The sequence below is a fragment of the Chrysemys picta genome, chromosome 4 (assembly GCF_011386835.1).
Source record: "Chrysemys picta bellii isolate R12L10 chromosome 4, ASM1138683v2, whole genome shotgun sequence".
Taxonomy (NCBI): domain Eukaryota; kingdom Metazoa; phylum Chordata; order Testudines; family Emydidae; genus Chrysemys; species Chrysemys picta.
The window spans coordinates 33,874,244-33,896,241 of NC_088794.1; the positions used below are offsets into that span (position 1 = coordinate 33,874,244).

The 21,998-nt window shown below is 43.8% G+C and overlaps 2 protein-coding genes across 9 annotated transcripts in view; one reads left to right on the forward strand and one right to left on the reverse strand.

Moving 5' to 3' along the window:
- Positions 1–11,193: 11,193 nt before the first annotated feature.
- On the reverse strand, positions 11,194–18,586 carry POLR2L (RNA polymerase II, I and III subunit L). The gene is made up of 3 exons (XM_008173014.4): positions 18,451–18,586; positions 16,781–16,888; positions 11,194–11,640 (listed from the first exon to the last, which is right to left on the reverse strand). Exons 2-3 carry the CDS (start codon positions 16,873–16,875, stop codon positions 11,532–11,534), a joined length of 204 nt encoding a protein of 67 aa, XP_008171236.1. The 5' UTR covers positions 16,876–16,888; positions 18,451–18,586; the 3' UTR covers positions 11,194–11,531.
- A 135-nt stretch (positions 18,587–18,721) lies between these two features.
- Positions 18,722–21,998, forward strand: part of TSPAN4 (tetraspanin 4) — a 716,150-nt gene continuing 712,873 nt past the window's right edge. For all 8 annotated transcript variants that reach the window (XM_065594660.1, XM_065594664.1, XM_065594659.1 and 5 more), the window contains exon 1: positions 18,722–18,859. The gene's annotated coding sequence lies outside the window, so the exon portion shown is untranslated. The remainder of the gene's footprint in view (positions 18,860–21,998) is intronic.

The following is a 21,998-nucleotide window of genomic DNA, read 5'->3' on the forward strand; positions in this document are numbered from 1 at the left end:
TACCTGTTGTGTTTTCCCTAGTTGTTGTGATGGATTTATATTTGGATATGATCCAATGGCTGTTTTTTGAGATATCTGAACACTATATTTTTAAGGCATAGGAGAAAGATGTAGAAAGATGTAACTTTCTGATCAAGCAAGGATGCAGGTAGACCCCCATTGATTTAAACTGAGCTCCTTGGGGGTCCTTCCAGAGAGAGATCATTGGAGGATTGGGGCCCAAAGCACCATCTTTTCATGCTTGGCTCATGCACATTTCCCTAAGTAATAAATAATTATGGAACAAGCATTAGAAACTTCAGCCTAGGAGAGGATTTTGAAGGGAGGGAAGAGGGGAAGTTATAAAACATTTTAAGCAGAAGGGAGGGCACTGCTGGCAGCGAATTCTCTGGAAGGGTCACTTTCCTTTGAAATGATCTGCCCTGGATCAAGATCTGAATTAGCTGTCCTTCTGGGCATGCTGTATAGCCTATCTAGTTGAGTCGGCATTGGCGGAGGGCTGAGGTAGTATAGGGTGGGCTTTCTGTCTACTGGTAAGGTGTTGGGGGGGGGGGGTGGCACAAGGGCATTCTAAACTGTAGTATTAATGTGACTAAATGATGGGCAGAATTCTTTCCAAGGAAATCAACGGTAAGTCTATCCCATAAAAAGAATTGGAACTCCGGCCTTCCCCAGCCACCTCCCTTCCAGAGTTTCTCTGTAACCATCAAGCCCTGCTATTGTGCATCTTGAAATGTTCCCTTTTGTAGCTGACCCGGTGACTTATTTTTTTTTTTTCCTCCACCGCCATCACGTTTCTCTTGCCCATCACAGTGTCTGATGTTGATGTGAATCTCCTTCAGCAGTAACTTGGTTGGGGTAACTCAATAATCCCTAGAGAATGATAGGGGTGGCTTTGTTCGGCAAACAAACAATTATTCAACAGTGGATTTTAATTATTTTTTGCCTCTTGAAATTATGCTTAATGGAGAAGAACAGCCATTTGTCAAGGCCACAGTTAACAATGACTGGAACCAAAGGGGGTTTTCTTAAAGCCACGCTGACAATAAAAAAATCAAGTTAGCAATGCTTGGTGCTGTAGGCTTTCTCCATAATGATCTGACATGCTCAAGCCATTATTAACTTAATGCTTTCATTTACTAGATCATTCCTGGAGGAAGTCCTCCTGGTCTAACTGCTATTGCTAGTTAGAAAAAAGTACAGTTAATAGCTTGAGCTGCACTAGAAAAGGCCTACAGCGCAAGACAAAGTTAATTCAGTTTCGCTTTGTTAAATTTCTAGCATGAACTTAAGCAAAGCCTCTTGTTCTACACTTCCAGCCCAGATGTTAAGTATTTCATTATTGTGAATTTATTTGTAAGCTTAATTATAAAAGTACTGAACTTCCAACTTTTCAGGGCACAGTTAGCTTTAGGGCTTCTGTATATTAGAAAATGTTACCAATTGTCTTTAAATGCAGTAAAAGTCATGTTAGCTGGCATGGTACTGACTGGTAAGTGTAGACAAAGACAAGTTCTGTTTCAGCAACCCAGAGTTTAATCGTGAATAGCTGACACAGTGCTGAACATAGTTTGCCCTGTCTGTGATGACTAGTCAGTTACATTTAGTGCTACTCATCTCGTCTCATTCGTATCTGAACAAGGCTAACACTAGTAATATAGACAGGCCTTAGTGACAGAGTCGGCTCCAGGCACCAGTGTAGGAAGCAGGTGCTTGGGGCGGCCAATTCAAAGGGGTGGCACTCCGTCCGGTATCGGGGCGGTATGTCCATGTCTTCAGCGGCAGTTCGGCAGCGGGTCCCTCATCTGTCTCTTCCTCTTTGAGCTGCCGCTGAATTGCTGCTGAAGAGGAAGAGAGGAAGGACCCACAGCCAAACTGCAGCAGAAGAAGCACCGTGATTGGGCTGCCGCCGAAGTGCCGCCGCTCGTCCTTTTTTTTTTTTTTTTTTTTTTTTTCTGCGTGGGGCAGCAGAAAAGCTGGAGCCGGCCCTGCTTAGTGAAAACCCCCATAGCTTGTAGTAGTCACAGCAGTCTGTGAATAAACAAGTTGAGATCACTAGGCTATAACCTGATAGATTTTAGACTAGCAACGACTACTGTGATGATAATATAATCTGAAATTTTGCATAGACTTTCAAGCCCAACAACTATTCATTGAACTTGAGTATCTCTTCTAGAAAGAGATCCCACCTTGATTTAAAGACTCCACCTGTTGGAGAACTTATGAGGTTTTCTCCTTTCCCACTAGCAGTTTTTAAACAAGTTATTAAATAAAGGGAAAGCAGGAAATATATCTAGAAAGGGATGGTTAAAGTGGTTAACCTACCTGTTGTGTTCTTCACTGTGTGTGTCTGCCAGCCCTGGGGTAGGGTTTCTGTACATAATTAAATTCCCAGTAAAAGGTCCATCCAATATTGCAGGAGTGCACAGTACGGTGCCCAAGGGCTGAACACAACCCATAGAGGAATAATAGAACCTAGTTCCTGGCTGTGCTGTAATTGCAGAATGAGTATGAAGCTGATCAACTTACTGCAAGTGAACTGCAGTCTTCAAAAAGTCACTTCTATTTATCAGTCTGGAAAGATACAAGTAGAAGCAAATGTTAGGACTATTACATCAGCTGAAGACTTTTCTATGGTGCTTGTCATAACGGTATCTGAAAGCCTCATAAACTAGCTAGCTGTCTCACAAGTGGGAGAAATTGAGGCACAGAGAAATTAGGTGACTTGTCTAAGCTCACTTGGGAAATTTGTCCTTGGCTCTGCTACTGCGCTCAGATCTCCTGAGACCCAGCCCAGTACCTTACCTACAAGCTGGTCCTTTTTTCCCCATAGCTGTGCATATTTACTGCTTGTTTTTAAGTTATGCAAATGAGTGTACTAATTAGGTGGGGTCTTTCTGCTCCTGGCAAGTAGTTAACGTGGCCTTCATTGGGGCAGAGAGATGGGAAACATCCCAGCCTGTCAAGGGAGGATCAGATCGGGCTGTTGGGCCACATTTGAAGCTCATTGAGGTCAGCATCCCAGATCAGGTCCCTAAAGAGAGGTATTGATGATGATTTTGTTTAATACACATGGCATATTTAAAGCATTGAGATATCATTGGTATTAAGAAGAGGTAGAACACATTCAAATTCAAGGGTTTAGTGCAGGCCCTTGTCTAGTTAATTTCAAGTAGACAGGGTGCTGATACTGAACCAAGTGTGGATCCTAACGTTTTGGCTCAGGTCCTTCTTATTTAAAACCACAGGCCTAAATTTTTCAAAAGCAACTGGTGACTTTTGGGGTGCCCAACTTAAGACACCTTGTAGAGGGGGTCTGATATTCAGAAAGTCCTGAGCATCTGCCCTCTGAAACCCAGGCTCCTTCAAGTTGCCTCATATTGGGCATGCAAAGTCACTAGTCACTTCTGGAAAACTTGGGCCAGAGCCCCTAATATTTGGCTTTGTAGGAGTGTTAACTATGCTTATTCCTTGCACACCCAACAGCTGATGAAATGCTTCCTTTGATCACCATTAGGTCTGCCCCCAAAAGCAGAAAATAACCAACCGGTTTTATTAAAGCTTTTGCTCTTACATTTGGGAAGGATAAATAAAGGATTTTCCTGCATCTATTTCTGATTCAGCTCTTACAAGGCATTATGATTACATTCAGCACAGCACATGTAGAGTAGGCACCACGAAAAATTGGGTCAGGCTATGGAAATCATGTCCACTGCTCTGGGGTGCTGCATCTTGGTTATAGTCCTATAGAGGGGCATTATGAAAGGAGGTGTCTGACTGGCTCACTGAGGCTTTGACTGTGTGTATCGCTCTGTAAATAGGGTGCCAGATCCACAGCAGGTGCAAACTCCTCTTACAAAGTGCTGGTATGTAGAGATCCTCCTAGGAATGCTCCCGTGTTAATCTCGAGTGGAGGTGCAGATCTCTAGCATAAAGGACTATGTTATATCTTCATTCATCAACAGTATCAAAGTCCAGGTTGAATTTGCAGGACTGGCAGCTGGAAAATCACGTAAACTCTGGATACTTGATCTGGAGTCACTGATGAGACAGTAAACATGGAACCCTCCAATGAGATGTTTACAAGGTCACTTTTCAGAGTAGAACTGCCCTTGAAGGTCTGAGGCCCAAGATTTTGTGCGCAGCTGCACTAAATGTATTTCAGTTCATGTGCTGCACAGGTGGGAGCAAGAATATCTTCGTTAAAATTGCCGTTTCAAAGAACTATAAACAATGTTGTAATAATACTGATGCCCCATTGTGTCTTATGCTTTTGTAGAGGATCTAGCACAATCTCTACCCTGAAGAACTTCTAATATGGAGATATACCTATCTCATAGAGCTGGAAGGGACCTTGAAAGATCATCAAGTCCAGTCCCCTGCCTTCACAGCAGGACCAAGTACCATCCCTGACAGATTTTTTTTGCCCCAGATCCCTAAATGGCCCCCTTCAGGATTGAGCTCACAACCCTGGGTTTAGCAGGCCAATGCTCAAACCACTGAGATATCCCTTCCCCCCTTAAATAGCTGTCTCATATTGCTCATTCACCATTTTTGTTAGAGTCCTAAAAACCCAGTCAAAGATCAGGCCCCATTGTGCTAGGCACTGAACAGCCAGTGACTCAGCCTATAATTCAGGTTGCTTTTAGTTGTTTAATTCTTTCTATTAACGTTGTTTTTATTTTATGTGTGTTCTAGTTTCAGGTTAATATAATCTCAGATGAATCCTTCCAACATAGAATTCCAAACTCCACTTGAAAAATAGGAATGATTATGAAGCAGGTAAGCGACGATACTGTGGTGAAATCTCTGTGATATCGACAGGTCCTTTAGCTAACAGATTTCTACATTTAATTTAGCGTTGCCCCAGTAGCATGATCTCTTTCTGTAGTGTGTTTCTGAGTAAAGTAAGCTGAAGTGAAAAGTTCTCCCTTCTGGGTGGATCAAGTTTGCCAAACAAAACAAAACCCATCTTAGCTTTCAAGGTTCAATATTGATTATTTCTGCTGTGCATCAGTTTGATGACTCTTTTCAAATAGACTTGGTGGCCTAGAAAGACAATCTGATGTGCTCATGTTAGACTCTAGCATTTCTCCTTCATCTTTCTTACACAACATCTAAGTGACAGCCAGGGCCGGCTCTAGGTTTTTTGCCGCCCCAAGCAAAAAAATTTTTGGCTGCCCTCCCCCCCCCCCCCCCCCCCCTCCCAGCCCTGGGCTCCTCGCCGCACCCCCCTGCTGCCCCAACCCTGGGCTCTCCCCCACACACACACCTGCCGCCCCAGCTCTGAGCTCCCCCCTACCTTCCCACCACTGCCCCACACACACACCTCCTGCCGCCCCAGCCCTGGGCTCTCTTTCCCCACCCCCGCCCTGCAGCCTCCTTCCGCCGCAGCCCTGGGTCACTGGTAACTCGCTCCCAGGGCGGGTCATTCAGCAGGAATTTTGGATGTGCACAGAACACCGACAGGATTGTACCCATATGGGAACCAGAACTGCAGTAAAGTGGAACAATTTTCAGCTTGTGTGATTGGGGGATATCTGGATGCATATTATAAGACTGTCCTACATAAATGAGGAAAAGTTGAGGTGCCTTTATTATTCTTTTCTTCCACTCTTTCTTTCTATGGGGAATTTGCCAATGCAATATCACTGTCTTCCTTTTAAACAAACAAACAAACAAACAAACAAAAGGCAATGGCTGTTGAAAATAGCAATTCCAGTCCTAATAACCACTGGGAAGCATTTCTTGCTCAATTTTATCCTACTTTTTCTACAGCAAGTTACAGTGGATCAGTATATTTGATTTGGGAGAAATGAAGTAACAGCTGCCCAAACTGAGCTTGAGCACTCTTGGCACCTCAAAATTCAGATCTGGAAGGCAGGTGCTTGGGGGGGGTGGGGGGGGGGGCTGTGGCTCCGCAGGGGAGCACGGCAGCATGTATGCAGCAGCGTGTCTGGAGCTGTGCGAAGCCAGACACGCTGGTCTGAGTGGCACAGTAAGGGGACTGGGGGGTTGGAGAAGGGGTAGGGGGTTCTGGGGGGGGGGCAGTCAAGGGACAAGGAGAAGGGGAGTTAGATGGGTCAGGGGTTTGGGGGGGGCAGTCAGGGGACAGGCAGAGGTTGGATAGGCATGGGAGTCCCAGGGGTTTGTCAGGGGACAGGTAGGGGGTGAGGTCCTAGGGGGTAAGTTGGGGGGGAGGGTCTCAGGAGGGGGCAGTTGGGGACAAGGAGAAGGGAGGCTTAGATGGGGGTGGGGTCCCAGGAGGGGGCAATCAGGGGACAAGGACCAGTGGGGTTTAGATAGGGGGTGGGGTCCTGGGGGGCAGTTGGGGCAGGGCTCCTAGGAGGGGATGATCAGGGAACAGGGGGGTTGGATGGGTTGGGGTTTCTGTGGGGGGTAGTCGGAGGGAGTGGATGGTGGCAGGGTGGGGCTACCCTCCCTCCCCATGGAGTGTCCTATTTTTTGAATGTTAAAATATGGTTTCTCTACCTTCACAGTGCAGCTCTCCATTCATAGCAGGCTGCAGCATGAGGTCTCAGCTCCCTCCCTCCCTCCCCCTCTTTCCTGTTGGTAGTGGCCAAGGGAATGCTGGGAAATGCAGTTCTTTCCCTGCTCCAGGGCTGGCTCTATAGGCAGGGAGCTAACCAAGGAACTACAGCTCCCAGGGCCCCCTGTTGGTTCTCAGCTCCCATGCTGGATCCCTGCCGCCCCTGCAAATGGGCTGCCCCAAGCACGTGCTTGCTTTGCTGGTGCCTAGAGCCGGCCCTGGTGACAGCTGTAGGAAGAGAACCACTCTTGGAGCATTCATAGACAAAGGACCAGGGGTGAAATCCTGGCCCCAATGAGGTCCGTGGCAGAACTCTCATTGACTTCATTGGAGCTAGGATTTCACCTCTGGGCTCAATGTTAAGGGCAAACCACCTACCAGACAGTCTTTTATGGGAGCAAGATGGAACACTAAGTATTCAGAAAAACTATTAGTGTAAGCATTTTCCAGAAATAGCCTTCCCGATACTATGCTCATATTTACAGACTCATGGGAGAAATGCAAATGCATCCTGTGATAGTTACACAGTTGTAATTAAAGTATTATAATAGCCTTGGAACTCCCTGTAATAAAGTGACTTAATTTTTTGGGGATTCAGAACTGTATTCAAGAACTCAAGTGTCCTGTCTACACTTAAATTCACTTCCTGTGTAATGACAGCAGTCTAACACAAATGCTGACTATGTGCAACAATAATACAAAATGTGCAGGAGATTCAAGTTCTTGTAAACACATGACTGCCTGCTAAGGCCCTGATTCTGCAAGGAGCACTATGTGGACACAGGGATCTGCCTGAATGGAGTTCCTTACAGGTTTGGGATCTTTATTCTTTAGTGCAGATATTAAATTATCTACTCAGCAGCACACAGAGCCAGCGCCAAATTCTTCTCTTCCACGTGGGTGCAACCCCAATGAAATCAATGGGGATGCACCCATTGGCCCAGAATAAGTACTTCCATTTAGTAGCCTGTAATGGGTTCTGCACTGAACATTTAAAAAAACCCACCTCTAAAATAGGAAAGACAACTGGACTTTCCCAATGTAAACATTACTTTTTCCAAACAGCTTAAATAGATAAGAATGGGTGTAGGAGTGGGGAGAGGGGGTGTTCTTGAAAAACCTACACATTCTATTTTAGAAATAGAAACGCCCTCAAATGCTTAGAACTCTAATTACTGTGTTGTTTTGATGACTGGAATGAACTGAAAGCACTCTATACACCTATTCCACACTCAAAAAATACAGACCGTGTTGGTTTTTCATCTCACCAGTGCGATGGAGGGTTTGATGACATTCTGTTTCTGAACTCCAAACACACATTACCCGACATCTTTCAGAACATGTCAGTCCCTACATAGGTACACAAGTGTTCATCTTAGTCTTGGTCCAGCTCAGCTGATGTAAATTGGCATAGCTCCATAACCTGTCATGCCAGTTTCTACCAATTGAACAGCCAGCCTTTGGCCTCAATCCACATTTGCCAAAATCTAGGGTTTGGGGAGAGAGAGAGTGTATGGGTAGCCTAGTGGTTAGGGCATCCGCTTAGGAGGTGGGAGACTCAGGGTCCAGTCCCCCTGCTTCAATCACTTTCCAATTGTTTATCCCCAGTGGAACAACTTCAACACGAGACTGAGGGAGCCCCACATCAGAAATCCCATATTTGGTGGTTAAAGCACTAAAGAGGCTTTCTGGATCAGTGTTGTTCCTATGACTTCCCCGCTCCCCCAACCCGTCCCTAGAAGTTAGACACAGGGATGATCAGTGTTGCACCACCTAAGTTCCTTTGGATCTGGGCCTTAGTGTCTATGGCACAACTTCACAAGCTGCTGTAGCATTATATGCTCAGTCTTTTTGCTGCCTCACAGTCCTCTTATGTCTTGTCTCTTACATGTTTGCATTTGGCTAGGTACAATACAACCTAAATTTTCTTCCTAAAAAGCTTTGCTTCAGAGGGATAAAAGCATGTAGCTGGGAAAGCACTACAGATGGCTCTCAGGCCACGGACTGTATTAAGAGCAGTATCAGAAGAAAGTTGGAGAACTCCGTTTCCTTACTGCTTATGAAATATGACTAAAGCCATAAGGACTCTGTATGCTAGTTTCTTCATACCGATGAGATCAGCCTCTAGGTTTTCTAATTAGCTAACTAACTAGATTCTTCCTTATCTGTAGTTCCAAAATTAGCAAAGTATAGGTTGACAGATTGAGCTAACACTTCAATTTTGTAGCTAAGTACTTCATGTACCTCTGTTGCATCTTCCAGTGTTTTGTGCTCATTCCTGCTCAGCACCTTCCACCTTCTTTATCCCTAAAGCTCTGGGTTTGTGGTGTTGAGGCAAGCACTAGCCTGGTCCTCCAGTACATTGTCCATTTGTGTGATCTTATGACAGGTCATTTTCTGTGCTGATATCAAATCTCAGGATGTTTGACATATCCAGGACCTTAGCTAGGACTATGGTGCAGACAGGTTGTCTACTGTGCTGTATTTTTTTTCCCCAGTGCTTGTTTACTGTGACTTACCATTTCTCCCCTTCCTCCCCCCCCCACTTTTTTTTAAGAGAGACTCAATTTGGAGTCATAAGGTAGGAAAGTCCAAGATTTAAGCACAAACACAATGGGAGCCCGAGAGAAGCATGTCTGTTGAGCCCCCCTCCATGTCTTTTGAACTATATCTGTGGTTTTAGTAAATGAATCACTATTTCCATTGTAGGACCTACACAAACAGAGCTCTAGAGCTACTGCCTCTATTATCACACTACATTGTGTTGCATCTGTTCTGAAAGAAAATAGACTTGTGTCCCCAAGATGACTTTTTTAAAGTGTGTAAAAACAGGGTACTTGCTTAATATCAAAGGAATTATGACTAGAAATAAATCCATGTTAGCTCATCTAATCCAGCCCCCATACACTAGTGTGCAGGATTGTTCTCCAATGGAAGAGTCTACTTTTGAAAAGGTACCTAATGTACACGACAGTGTCCCTTTAACCACGAAGCCTTAAACAGAATGTTTTTAATGTGTTTTCCTAGATAATATGGCAGACGTGCAGAACATAAGCTATCCAACTGTGAAACACAAATGCCAAAACTAATCACTTAATGCCCTTTGCATTAGGATAAAGCATGTGTTTTAAAATACAACATTCCACATTCAGCAGTTCAGTTGGAAAACTGTCAGTAATAAACTGAAAAGGAAGTTTAAACTACCAAGATTCCTCGGACTGATCAATATAGCTAGAAACTTGGTAACTTCTCTTTTAGAGAGAATTGTTTAAAGCCCAATGAAAGGTATTATGGCAAAACTGGACCACTGTATTGAGGCAGTTGTGCCCAGTAATAGTCCTAGTTATTAAACAGCACTCCTCTAGAAACCAGATTTGGTTTAACCCAACTTTGTAGTTTTCTTTATGGGAAAAAATCCAGTTACTTCTTACTCAGCCGCTGAGCTGTATGTGCCAAGAAAGTGAATGTTGCCAAGGAATATGGTCTCCAAGTTAGAGAATTATTGTATTATCTGCTGCAGTTTTTCTTCTAGCAACCTAGTGTGGCCATAAATTGTGTCTGACATTTACATGTAGGCTGAAGCTGAATTCTCAAGTGGAGAGTTCTGGGCATACACACCGCAGGACCTGTGCGTCTTACTCTTTGTGGGTGGTGAGGGGGGGAATTGTATGTGGAAACTAAGTCTTTCAGTCAGTAGAGATACAGGTACCACATGTTGGGAAGGGTGCATGAGAAGTATAGTCCTTTCTTTAGCTATGAGAATAAATTGATGTCTTTTCTGACAGCATCCAGAGGTTAAGGGGTGACTATCCTCCAGACTTGTGGTGGAAAGACTTATCTAACACTCACTCTTTCTTAAAGAGGTAACAGCCAAGATTTATGTGAGTTACTGCTGAGGACCTAGTGTTCAGTCCTACAAGCTGTTGAACATTCTGGCCCTGATTCAGGAAAGAAGTTAAGTACATATGTTACATTAAGACGTGAATAGTCCCCTTGACTTCAATAGGACTGCTCAAGTATTCTTAAGTTGAGCCCCCGACTACGTGCTTTGCTGAATCAGGTGGAGGTGCTCGGCCCCTTGCAGGATCAAGGCCATAGACCTCTGTCCTGCCACTACTAATATGCATGCTTAACTTCACTTAAGTTTTAATGGGCTTTAGAGGGACGACTCACAAGTTAAGCATGTAAGTGCGTGCAGGATCAGGGCTATAATCGCTGCTCCCTTAGCTTTTCCACAGTCAATGTTCTAAATTAACTGAAGCATAGGTGCTCCCAAACTAAGTTCTAGTGAAGGTCATCTGCCTCCTTCACAGGGGTAGGAAATACCCCCTACTATCACTGACCGTGAAGAGGAATATCTGCTCTTACAAAATTACCTCTCTTCTTACACAGTACCTACTTTCCTTACTATGTTGGCACTCAGAACTTCAGACCCAGCCTCTTTCCTGTACACTAGTGTAGACAACTGCTCAAGAGAAGGAACAATTTCTTCTCAGCATTGAGTAGTGTTTTAACTTTAACACCAGGAGTAAGGAATTTCAAGTTTAGTGGACACTAAAACCCTATCCAGCAACTGAAATTGGACTGGGGAGAGAAAGAGGATAACTAAATACAGTTCTGTAATAATCACCAAACAGCTTGGCTATATTTCATAAAAAAAACTTTATTAAATACTGTTACTGGGTGAAAATTTCTTAAAAGTACTGAAGGACAGGGAAGCTGCCTACTTGACTGTCAGGCTGTTGTAAAAAACCTTCCATCCATACTTTAATTAAACTCCAATGCTGGATTTCATCTTTCAAATGCTTCCTTGGAAGAGATTAGTGGCTGGGGCAGTATTGTGGCTGGAAAGTGAAATCCTTCATTGGCTGGTGTATGAATGGCTTGCATTTCTCTGTAACTCCTAAATAGTCCAGCTGGAGGCTTGCTAGTGGTGCTTTTTGGCCCATATGGCTGCAGTATGAAACCTTCCACCCACTGCTTATTTCTCCAGAGGGGCATAATTCAAGAGCTTCTCAATCAGATCCACGTGGGCTAGCAGCATGCGACGGCAACAGTATCTCTTCAATCCTAGAGCATCCAGGGCATCCCTGTCAATGAACAAATGACACAGTGCAAAAGCATTCCTTAGAACAGTAGTATTGAAAATGGCCCTAAGCAACATACTTAAGAGTGACAACATACTTTAAACTAGAGTGACAAGAGAAACACAGGGGTAGTTGGCAGCTTTTAAGAGCTCCTGGACAGGTATCTTTTATTTCTGTTAATGTTCTTTTCCAGTGTTGCTGCTGAGCAGGCTACATAGCTGAAGCCTGCTCTTCCTGTTTAATTAATCTGACAAGGGGGTCCAACCCTTTCTGTGGAACTAACGTTAAATACAGAGTCAAACTGACATTTCTACCTTGTTCTTACAGGTGGTAAATCTGACTCTGCCTAATTCTCATGGGGACACAATTAACTGCTTTTGGAAATCCAAAAGCTCCATGTATAGTTCAGAAGGATTGTCTTTCATAGGGGAGAGAATGTCAAACTCAACCCATGTCCAGTCAGCTGAATGCAAGTTTTTCCAGCTAGGAAACATGTTTTTAGACTTCATGGTTGTGAACATGACTTTTAAATAAGCCCATGCTTACATTATTATAACTGAGAAAGGGGACTTGGTTTCACTATTGTTGCAATTGATAGCATAGAAGGGGACCTACTCTGGTTTAAAAATCTGGATGACCAGAAACATTAGCCTGGTAACAAGGCTGCTGTTTTGAAACTTATAGTATAACAGCATCCCCACTACTGTGATAAAAGCCTTAAACTGTCTGGGATTTTAAGCCAGTTACTTGGATATAGTTTGGTCACATCTATACTAACTAGGAACCCTGCTACTGTTACAGTGGAAGGAAGGACAATTGTGTGGTTAAGGCACTTGAAAAGATGTAATTGTTTGAGCTGGGAAACTAATCTGTCAGTTTCCTAGCTGTAAAACTGCCCTGTATTATTTTTCACCTTTTACCTACTCTTAAGTGATGCTAAATGTAATCAGAAGTTTGGTCACTACATGAACCATATTCTACCCTAACTCACTGTACACATCTCCCAGTAGATGAATGGTAGCATCTGAACTTTGTAGCCCCAAACCATGGATCATAAATAAACGTCGTTCAGTTTTCTTCAAGAATGGCTTGATATTCCAAAAATATATGGACTGAATCCTATTCATCTTTAGCCTTGCATTATTCAATGCTGTCATAATCCACTATTTGATTCCCAAAATGAATTTAAAACAAAATTGTGACACTGTACAGGAGATTGAATGGGAAGAGCTGCAGTTCATGTAAAGTAATGCACATTGGAAAAAATAACCCCAACTATATATACACAATATGATGGGGGCTAATTTAGCTACAACAAGTCAGGAAAAAGATCTTGGAGTCATCGTGGATAGTTCTCTGAAAGTGTCCACGCAGTGTGCAGAGGTGGTCAAAAAAGCAAACAGGATGTTAGGAATCATTAAAAAGGGGATAGAGAATAAGACTGAGAATATATTATTGCCCTTATATAAATCGATGGTATGCCCTCATCTCAAAAGCTGCGTACAGATGTGGTCTCCTCATCTCAAAAAAGATATACTGGCACTAGAAAAGGTTCAGAAAAGGGCAACTAAAATGATTAGGGGTTTGGAACGGGTCCCATATGAGGAGAGATTAAAGAGGCTAGGACTCTTCAGCTTGGAAAAGAGGAGACTAAGGGGGGAATATGATAGAGGTATATAAAATCATGAGTGATGTGGAGAAAGTGGATAAGGAAAAGTTATTTACTTATTCCCATAATACAAGAACTAGGGGTCACCAAATGAAATTAATAGGCAGCAGGTTTAAAACAAATAAAAGGAAGTTCTTCACGCAGCGCACAGTCAACTTGTGGAACTCCTTACCTGAGGAGGCTGTGAAGGCTAGGACTATAACAGAGTTTAAAAGAGAACTGGATAAATTCATGGTGGTTAAGTCCATTAATGGCTATTAGCCAGGACGGGTAAGGAATGGTGTCCCTAGCCTCTGTCTGTCAGAGGATGGAGATGGATGGCAAGAGAGAGATCACTTGATCATTGCCTGTTAGGTTCACTCCCTCTGGGGCACCTGGCATTGGCCACTGTCGGTAGACAGGATACTGGGCTAGATGGACCTTTGGTCTGACCCGGTACAGCCTTTCTTATGTTCTTATGAACTCCTTGTAATGACTGAAAGAAGTCCAAGAAGCTTTTACATTAACTGGATCTTGGTCAAATGTTTGGGTGGATGTAATAAGGACTAAACAATATTCTCAGAATCACAAGTTCCACAAATTCTAAATCAGCTAGTCCTTTCACCTGTTGGCATAGGATTGCTCCTACAGTTTTTGCTAGTGCTTTATTCAATTCATTTTAGGGTTTTGAAGAGTGGGGCTTCAACAGCAAGTAGAATGTTTTCCAGTGGAAAACAAACATGTGCAGAAGTTACTCTTAAAGTAGTACATGAGAAAGTTGTTATAATAAATGCATGTTTTTGTGATAAGGGCACAGAAAGTCGTGGTTTTCATGACTAATGCATCACACTGCATCTTCATACTTTCATAAAGCAGAACACTTTTCAAATGGGAAGAGTTAAGTCTGAGAAGTAACAGTTACTTTGGAAAATTCTGACCTCTCAAGTCATACTGTTCTGACAGTCAGAGCTGCAGAATACAAGAATGAGCTACAAGTTTAGAAATCCTATACATTGTATAGTTTCAGCTAAATCAGTACTCGGAAGCACCAGTTCCTTAGATGTTTCCCTTTCTTCTTCAACATTCCACAAACTAGTGCTTATAAGGAAGGAAATTTTTTTTTTTTAAAGAGAGACAGCAGTTTCTGCCACTACACGCTGCTTTGAAACCTCAGATAGGAAAATGGAACAAACTCATTTCTTAAGTTACAATAAGTGATTTCAGTTGCATCTGACATTTATCTGCCCAGACGATTGTCAGAAGGCTGCATACCATTACCTAAAATCGTATGCAGTTTCATTGCTGGTAGCACAGTAGAGAGGAGCTTGCAGAAACTCTCCTCACCTTAGGGTATATAGAAATCCATACAATGAAATGGCATGAAAAAAATCAGTGTGCACACCTAGGGCACGCTCTGTTTCAGGCTGCATTTATCATGTAAACACAGTATTTGAGCTTCATTGTAACTCTAAAGCTATGTCTACACTCTACCACTCCCCTGGGTGACATAAGCACTGGTGTGGAAAGCACTAGGTCAGCAGGAGAGCTGCTACCACCACTCATGGGGGCTGGAGTAGTTAAGTTGCATTGGTGCAGGTGCGCCACTGTAAACTCTCTAGTGTAGCCGTAGCCTAAGTTCTAGAGGCAGAAGCCCTTCTTCTGATATTACAATGGTGTAACTCCACAAAGTTGAATTGTTCCTGATTTACACTAGTGCGATCAGAACCAGGTCCACAATATGTCAAAACAATCCTATCAAGTCTCAAACATACATTTCTGCCACATACAAATAGTTCATCATGGCTTTGGCATTCCTCCAAGTAGAGTTACTTAAATTAAAGGCCGAAAAAACAAATACACTATCTAGGAACTGAATGGTAGTTAGCAACCTGCCACTGAAAACAGCCATGATAAATAGCTATTAAAATGAGCATTACAAAAAAAAAAATCTTAGAAACCTGCTCTGTATTGTTACTTTAAGCTATAATTAACGGTATATGATGAAGCTAAGCACAAATTGCCATGATTTCCTTCCTGGACCTGCAGTATCTGAGCTCAACAACATTCATTGGTGTGATCTTTCTGGAAGGGCACTTACAAGTATGCACTCCAGGATAGCAATGGGATTTAGGAAAAGTAGTGCCTGGCACATTCATCTAACACAAATGAGAAATAAAATCTCTGTTGTGAGATAAGTCTTTTCTACAACCTTGGCAAGAAGCTCTGAAGAGGCTAAAGGGGTGGATTATGAATTCCCATGTGTTTAAAGGCTAGGCAAGGGAAGATTTTAGTGTTTTTTTTTTTAACTAATCTCATCTTCATAGTCTGTCTGGTAAAGCTGGGAGTCTTAAGCCCCAAACCTCATAGAAAGCTGGATTTGTTAGAAATTGCCTTAAAGGGAAACAGACTATGCAGAATAAACACTGGAAGTAGCAGTATATAATGAATTGTCAAATGCACAATGAATTATTTTTCTGATCTGCCAATTGTACATAAATTGGTAAAAAATTACAAATGATTTATATGATTTACTTATGAAAGGAAAGCTTATTTTCAGTGCACAGTGTTATGCTTCCTAATGTTCAAGCAGACACTTAGGATCTGTCTGGTGCATAATTGAGATTTATAGTGTAACTTGAGAGAAGTCTCCAAGTTACAGGCTAATTCTAGCTCTTGGGCAGCTCCAAGTAGACTGTATTAAATGTGGAGTAGCATTATGGTTTCCAACCAAATATGGAGAGACAATTATGTGATTAATCATTTCATCTGAAGGATACAACATACTCCCAAAAAACCCTCAGTCAGCTCTCAAAGATGACTAGCAAATTTGGGTGTCCAACCTAAGACACCTTAAAAAGGGCTTGACTTTCAGAAACTACATGCTCCGGCAACAGCTCAAGTGGGTAGGTACCCAAAATTACTAGTTGCTTTTGACAATCTTGGCCTCCACTCATCATCCCCTCCTCTTTCACGTATTTTCCAGTTGCAGTCTTGATGTAACAAACTGCTGGCAAAGTTGAATTCAGTTTATTTTTCCCCATACAGTGTTCATCTAAGGGCATGGCTATACTAGAGAGTATACAGGGGCGCTAGTGGCTGTAAATGTAGCTGCTCTATGCCAATGAGAGAGAAGCTCTCCCGCTCACCTAGCGCTGTCCACACCAATGCTTATGTCGGTATAAATTATGTCGCTTAGGGGGTGGTTTATTCACACTATGAGAGAGCTGTGAACCTGGTGGCTGACTGTCAGCGATGGGGCTGGGTCTCCAGTGTCTACACAGACACTGCACCACCCTAGCTACATCAACCTAAGCACTACATCTCTCGTGAAGGTGGCGTTATTAAGTCAATGTAGTGGGCAATTTACATCAATGGGAGCACCATTGTTATGTAGGTCAACATAAGATGCCTTACGTCAATCTACCTCTGTAGCATAGACCAGCTCTGGCTAAGTCTTTGCAAGATCAGGGCTAAAGAGCATAAAGAAATACTTACCCTTCTGTGTACTCTGCTTGCAGAAGGCCAAGATATGCCTCCCACTTATTTCCAACTATTTTGCCGCAGGTGAAGCATCTGACCGGGATAATCATTTTCTTGCAGTAACTGTCAAAACATTAACCAAATAACGTGCTTACCACTTGTGTTTACATCTCAGAATGCATTTGATGTATCTATAAAATATTATCATGGAAGTTTTTCACATAGGGCAAAAGGGAGGTGGGAACTCCAGGACTGCACCACAGCTGGAAGGGTCAGCTCCACCACCCAAGTATAAACATTCTCCTTTTGTTTATTTTAATGCTACTACTGGATTGATTAACCTATTATTAGTATAGAACAGCTGTACATTAGCCTTTCAAGTCAGACACTTATGTTTTGTTGCTTAGATACCAAGTTTCAGTCCACAAGCAGTTTTAACACAATCCTCTGAGGCTATGTCTGCACTTACCAGTGTGTGCAGAGTACAGGCATTACACACCTAGCTCTGCACTGCCCTGAAAGGCAGGCTGCATCCCCATTCCTCACTGCGCTATGTATGTATGTACACAGCGCAGTGAATGGCCCTGGCAGCTTCCCCCTGCTGGAGCCTTTCCCTATTGCAGGAATAGGAAGGCTGGGATGGTAAATTTGCTAAAAAGAGCCATGCAGGAGGCACTCTGGGGTGCCTAAAGAGCCCGTGTAGGGCCCTTTAGGGTACACCTACACTGCCCACGTTACAGCATGGGCAAGGCAATGCTGTGACATGGGCAGTATAGGGTATGTCTACACTACCCACGTTACAGCGCAGCCGTGACAGTGCTGTGACATGGGCAGTACTGTAGACAATGCTTTATTGCCGGGGGAGAGCTCTCCCAGGGATAATAAAAGCTATCCCTAACGAGCGCTGGTAGCTTTATCGCCAGGAGTGCTGTCTATACTGGCGCTTTTCAGCGCTGAAACTTCTGTCGCTCAGGGGGATGTTTTTTCACACCCTGAACGACCAGTTTGAGCGCTGAAAGTGGCAGTGTAGACACAGCCTCACTCGTTTAAGCAGTTGACACCGGTGGTATATGGTGTCCGCACCCTACACGCTGCCCCGCGAGACGTTCCTTGGATTAGAATATTAAAAAAAGGGGGGGGGGAGGGGCAGCGTCTGAGTGGCTCAAGTGCCGTGGAACAGGCGCTCCGCGCTCCAGCGGTGCTAGAACCAAGGGCCGCAGGCAGCGGCTCCGGGCGGGTTGGTTTAGAGGAGGAACAAGAAGGTTCACGGTGGGGGCCTGGGCCGCGGCGACTGGTTCCAGGCCCTTCCGCGGGACCCCGGGCCCTTTAACTCCGCGCCGCTTCCTAACAGCCCCCGGCCGCGCACGGGGCAGGGGCAGGGCCCCGCCTTACAGCCACCCACGTGCATGCGCTGCCCCAGGACCATCTCCCTGGCCCGCTCGCTGCGGGCGGAACAGGGGGAGGGGACCCTCGGGGCTCCCTGGCCAAGCACTGTACGAAGCGCGCGCGAAGCCAGGGGGAGACCCCGGTGGGTGTCTGCGGGGAAGAGGCGCGGGCCGGTCCCAGGTGGATGGCTCCGGGCAGGGGAACCGCTCCTGGGAAGGGGGTGGGGGCCGCTCCGCCTCCCAGACCCCGGGGAAGGGGCGGTTGGGGCTCTCCTTCCCTAAGTCGGTGGGGCCAGTTACCTCAGCAGGGCCTGCACCGCGTCCGGTAGCTTCACCCCCACGCGCCGCTGCTGTTCCTCCAACGGCAATTGCCCCTCTGTCGGCGATACCACTATACCTGATTTGGCGGGGGGAGGTTTCGGTGACTTGAGCCACAAGGCGCAATGCAACCGGGGATAATAGTGGTCTATGTCATAGCGCGTGTCTGTGGGGGGGAGATAAACAATCCCCCCTCCCGACTTCAGGATGGTACAGCCCAAATCGACGGCATCTCGGTTGGCTCAAGATAGCTTCGTTCAGGGAGGGTTCGCGATTCGCGTGCGCTGAGTGGCAGCTGGCGCTCTAGAAGCGTAGAGCGCCCAGCAGCAGCCGCAGCAGCTGGAGCAGCGGAGCACAGAGGCTGGAGGCAGCGGCGGCGGCGCAGTGTCAGGTATCTCTCTTCACTCCTAACGATTCCCAGGCGCTCTCTGCAGACACTTGTTGCTTGGACTTTAATAACGGGATGTAAAAGAAGTCAGATTTCTCCCCCTCCCATCTCCCAGCCCAGCTAGGGCTTGGGTTTGTGCAGGAGTGGAAAGTGCAACTGGTGGCTGCAGCTCAGCACCAACAAGTTGTGCCTGCTGGGGGGGAGCAGGGAGGAGAGGTACAGCTGAAGAGGGGCTTTTCTCGGTCGCTTCAGGACATTCACCACCTGCTGTTGTTTCGGGGTGAGGTACGGCAGGGCACGGGGTGTTTCTGTTCTGGGCACCGCTAGTTGTGGATTCCTTTTTTGCAATGCAAGAAATGCCCCTAGGGTTCTGTAGTGGTTTGCAAGGACATGCCCCCAAGGCTGCTTGGAAGCCCTGATGATCAGCTGAGATTTAAAAACAAGCAAACGAACAAAAAACCCACAGAGTGCAAAATCCCTTATCCTAACGTGGAGAGACTTAAAAACACCCATACAAAAACTGCCCTTGGAAATTAATCCGACCTGATTTCACAATGCTGTCTAGTATTTTATGAATATAGTGCTTTTGATTCGAAAGGGAGCCTCTGTCCGAGTGACACTTGATAGAGCTGATACTGGATGTCATACAAAAACCTTATTCTGTACAAATGCAAGTCTCTCAAACTGAAGTAACCATCCCAAAGGTCAGTGGAGGTGTGCCCCCAAGGTACCCTATGTTTGCAGGAAGGGAAGTCTGATGTTCTGCTTTGTATTTTAATAATTTTTCTATTAAAAGTGAAGTTCCTGAATCTGGTTGCCTACAAGCAATTGTGGAGGTATTTGCACACAAAAAGTTACATACTCTGCCAATTTAAAAACAGACATCAATTATTGGTAGCAAGCAAATGCTATCTGTTTATCTGTTACTAATAGCACACACAAGTTTTAATAAATAAATAAATCAATCCAAGTTACTTGTCACTCTGTTTAGTTTTTACACTTCTCTCAGCTTGTGTGAAGAAAATCACTGTGGTTCGTTTTACTCTTGTTTATGGTCAGTTTCACTTCCATGTTCTTAGTGGTGAATTTCTCATACAGCAGGGGGATGTTTACTGGTTTAAAACAACTGTTTGCATTTAAATTAAAACAAAATGGGGAAAGTTCTAATTATTTTATGTTGGTAAGAGAGTTTATTTTTACATAATCTAAACGAGAGCCAAATTAAACTTGAAAATGGCCCTGTAAGGGACAGATGTTAATGTGACTCATGTTGTTAATGTAAATTTAAAAGACAATGTGTGGCCAAAGTAAGAATTTTCCAATTTAACACTGGCACACACCAGTCTGGGCTCATTTCCTTTGTGCCAAGGCAGTAGAGCTCCATCATGCACTGTTAGAAAGCTGCTGCAATATCTAGGGAGAAGGGCAGGGAAAGAAAGGGTCATGCCCCACTGAGGAGGAGTTGAGGGGTTGGTGTAGACAAGGTGACCAATGATCTCATTGTGTACCCCAAAAACTAAAAGACTTTTGGTAATGTGTAAAGATGCATCTTAAATTGTTTTTGTTGTTTTGGTTTTGTTGGAGGTATTTCATTAGACTAAGTAAAAGATGTGAGTAATGTGAGGAAGTGTATTCGTAGCAGAGTATATGTGCTTAAAAATGTAAGCAGGTGTGGCTGCCGCCAGCATTAGGGTCACATCTTGTTGTTTTTTGGTGGGGTGAGGATTGTGAGATAGAGAATCAGTCTGACTCTTGACAATTCTTATTGTCTGCTTGTTACAACATTAACATTATGCTAATTTTCTTTATTTAAAATGGTAATTTTCTGAAGTATCTGAGATTTGATACAATGCACAGTGTGGAGCCATTACTGCCCAGCATATAAATAATTATCTTAATGCACAGTTTATGTTAATACATCTTACATGACTCTTATTTTGAAAACCTGGATTATTGACCCAATACGCAGAAACTCCAGACCCAGTTTGACTGCAGAAGAACAAATACTTCCATTATAACAAATGAGGTTTGGGATTATAAAACCACTTATAAACAATTCTAAGCACCAACGAAGCGACTATGATTTTTGCAGGAACAATAATTATCTTTAGCTGTGAACAGAATGAATTGACTTGGCATCAATGGCAGATGAACTGCTGTGAGCCGTAGATTCTGAGGCCAATGAGAACTGTGTGCGTGTTCATTATTTATTTATTTATTTTTTCTCCTTTGATTTTTTTTTTTTTTAATTTAGAGATTGTGATTTGATACCTTTTCAGAACTGGGGCGCTACAGAAATTCTTTCGCTGAACTGCGAAGAGAAGTGTTTGTATTTGCAGGCAGAAAGTAGGAAGTGAGAGTGAGAAAGGGAGGTGCTGTTGCTGGGGGTTTGTGACAGAGTGGTAACCCTTCAGGTAGGTCAAGGCTTTACTGTTAAGTTGTGGAAATGTGTTTATTAATTTTAAGGAAGACAAAACTGAATTTTAACCTGACAGCAACTTTCAGACCTAAATTCTCAGACATTACTTCATTTGCATCTCCAGCAAGAAAACATTACTATGCTCTAGATGTAGTATTAATTTTAACATCTGATCTGTCCTGTGTGTACAGCCTATCCTGGCTGGGTGAGGGACTTAATGATCTAATAGATTTTATGTCCTTCTTTGATCCTGTGAAACTTAAGGATTGTTATGTTCTGTGAACTCTAGAGATTTCTACATTTGAGAACATTTTATGCTGCACGTTGTATATCCTGTTATTCTGAGCGTATTTGCCTGCCAAGCCACAACAGGCTGTTTAAAAGATTTTTGTGTTTTAAGAAGCAGAGTCAGTAATTTATGAACCTTGGTACATTCATATTAGGGTGATTCCTTGCTACTTCATTGGGTGGATAGCTGCATCCCGTGGGATTTCCAGCTCCTCTACCCTTAAATGTTTTATACGTTCTAATACCAACCCATGCTCTTTGGCACTAAATCAAATTCGGTCTTACTTGTAAAATATCTCCTTTTGCAAGTATTGGAGTTCTCTGTGCCCCTAGAAGTGTGTAGTTATATTTCACACGCCAAGAAGTTTTCACACTATACCATTCCCCAGGCCTTCCACCACTTTCAGTAAGTGGCATCCCCCTGATCTTTGTGTC

What these genes read in the sequence shown, in the direction of transcription:
- POLR2L (XM_008173014.4), bottom strand. Translation starts at nt 16,875, where the DNA reads ATGATTATCCCGGTCAGATGCTTCACCTGCGGCAAAATAGTTGGAAAT. An exon ending in CAAGCAGAGTACACAGAAGG is followed by an intron (nt 11,641 to 16,780) that starts GTAAGTATTTCT and finishes GTTCATTGACAG; the next exon opens with GGATGCCCTGGATGCTCTAG.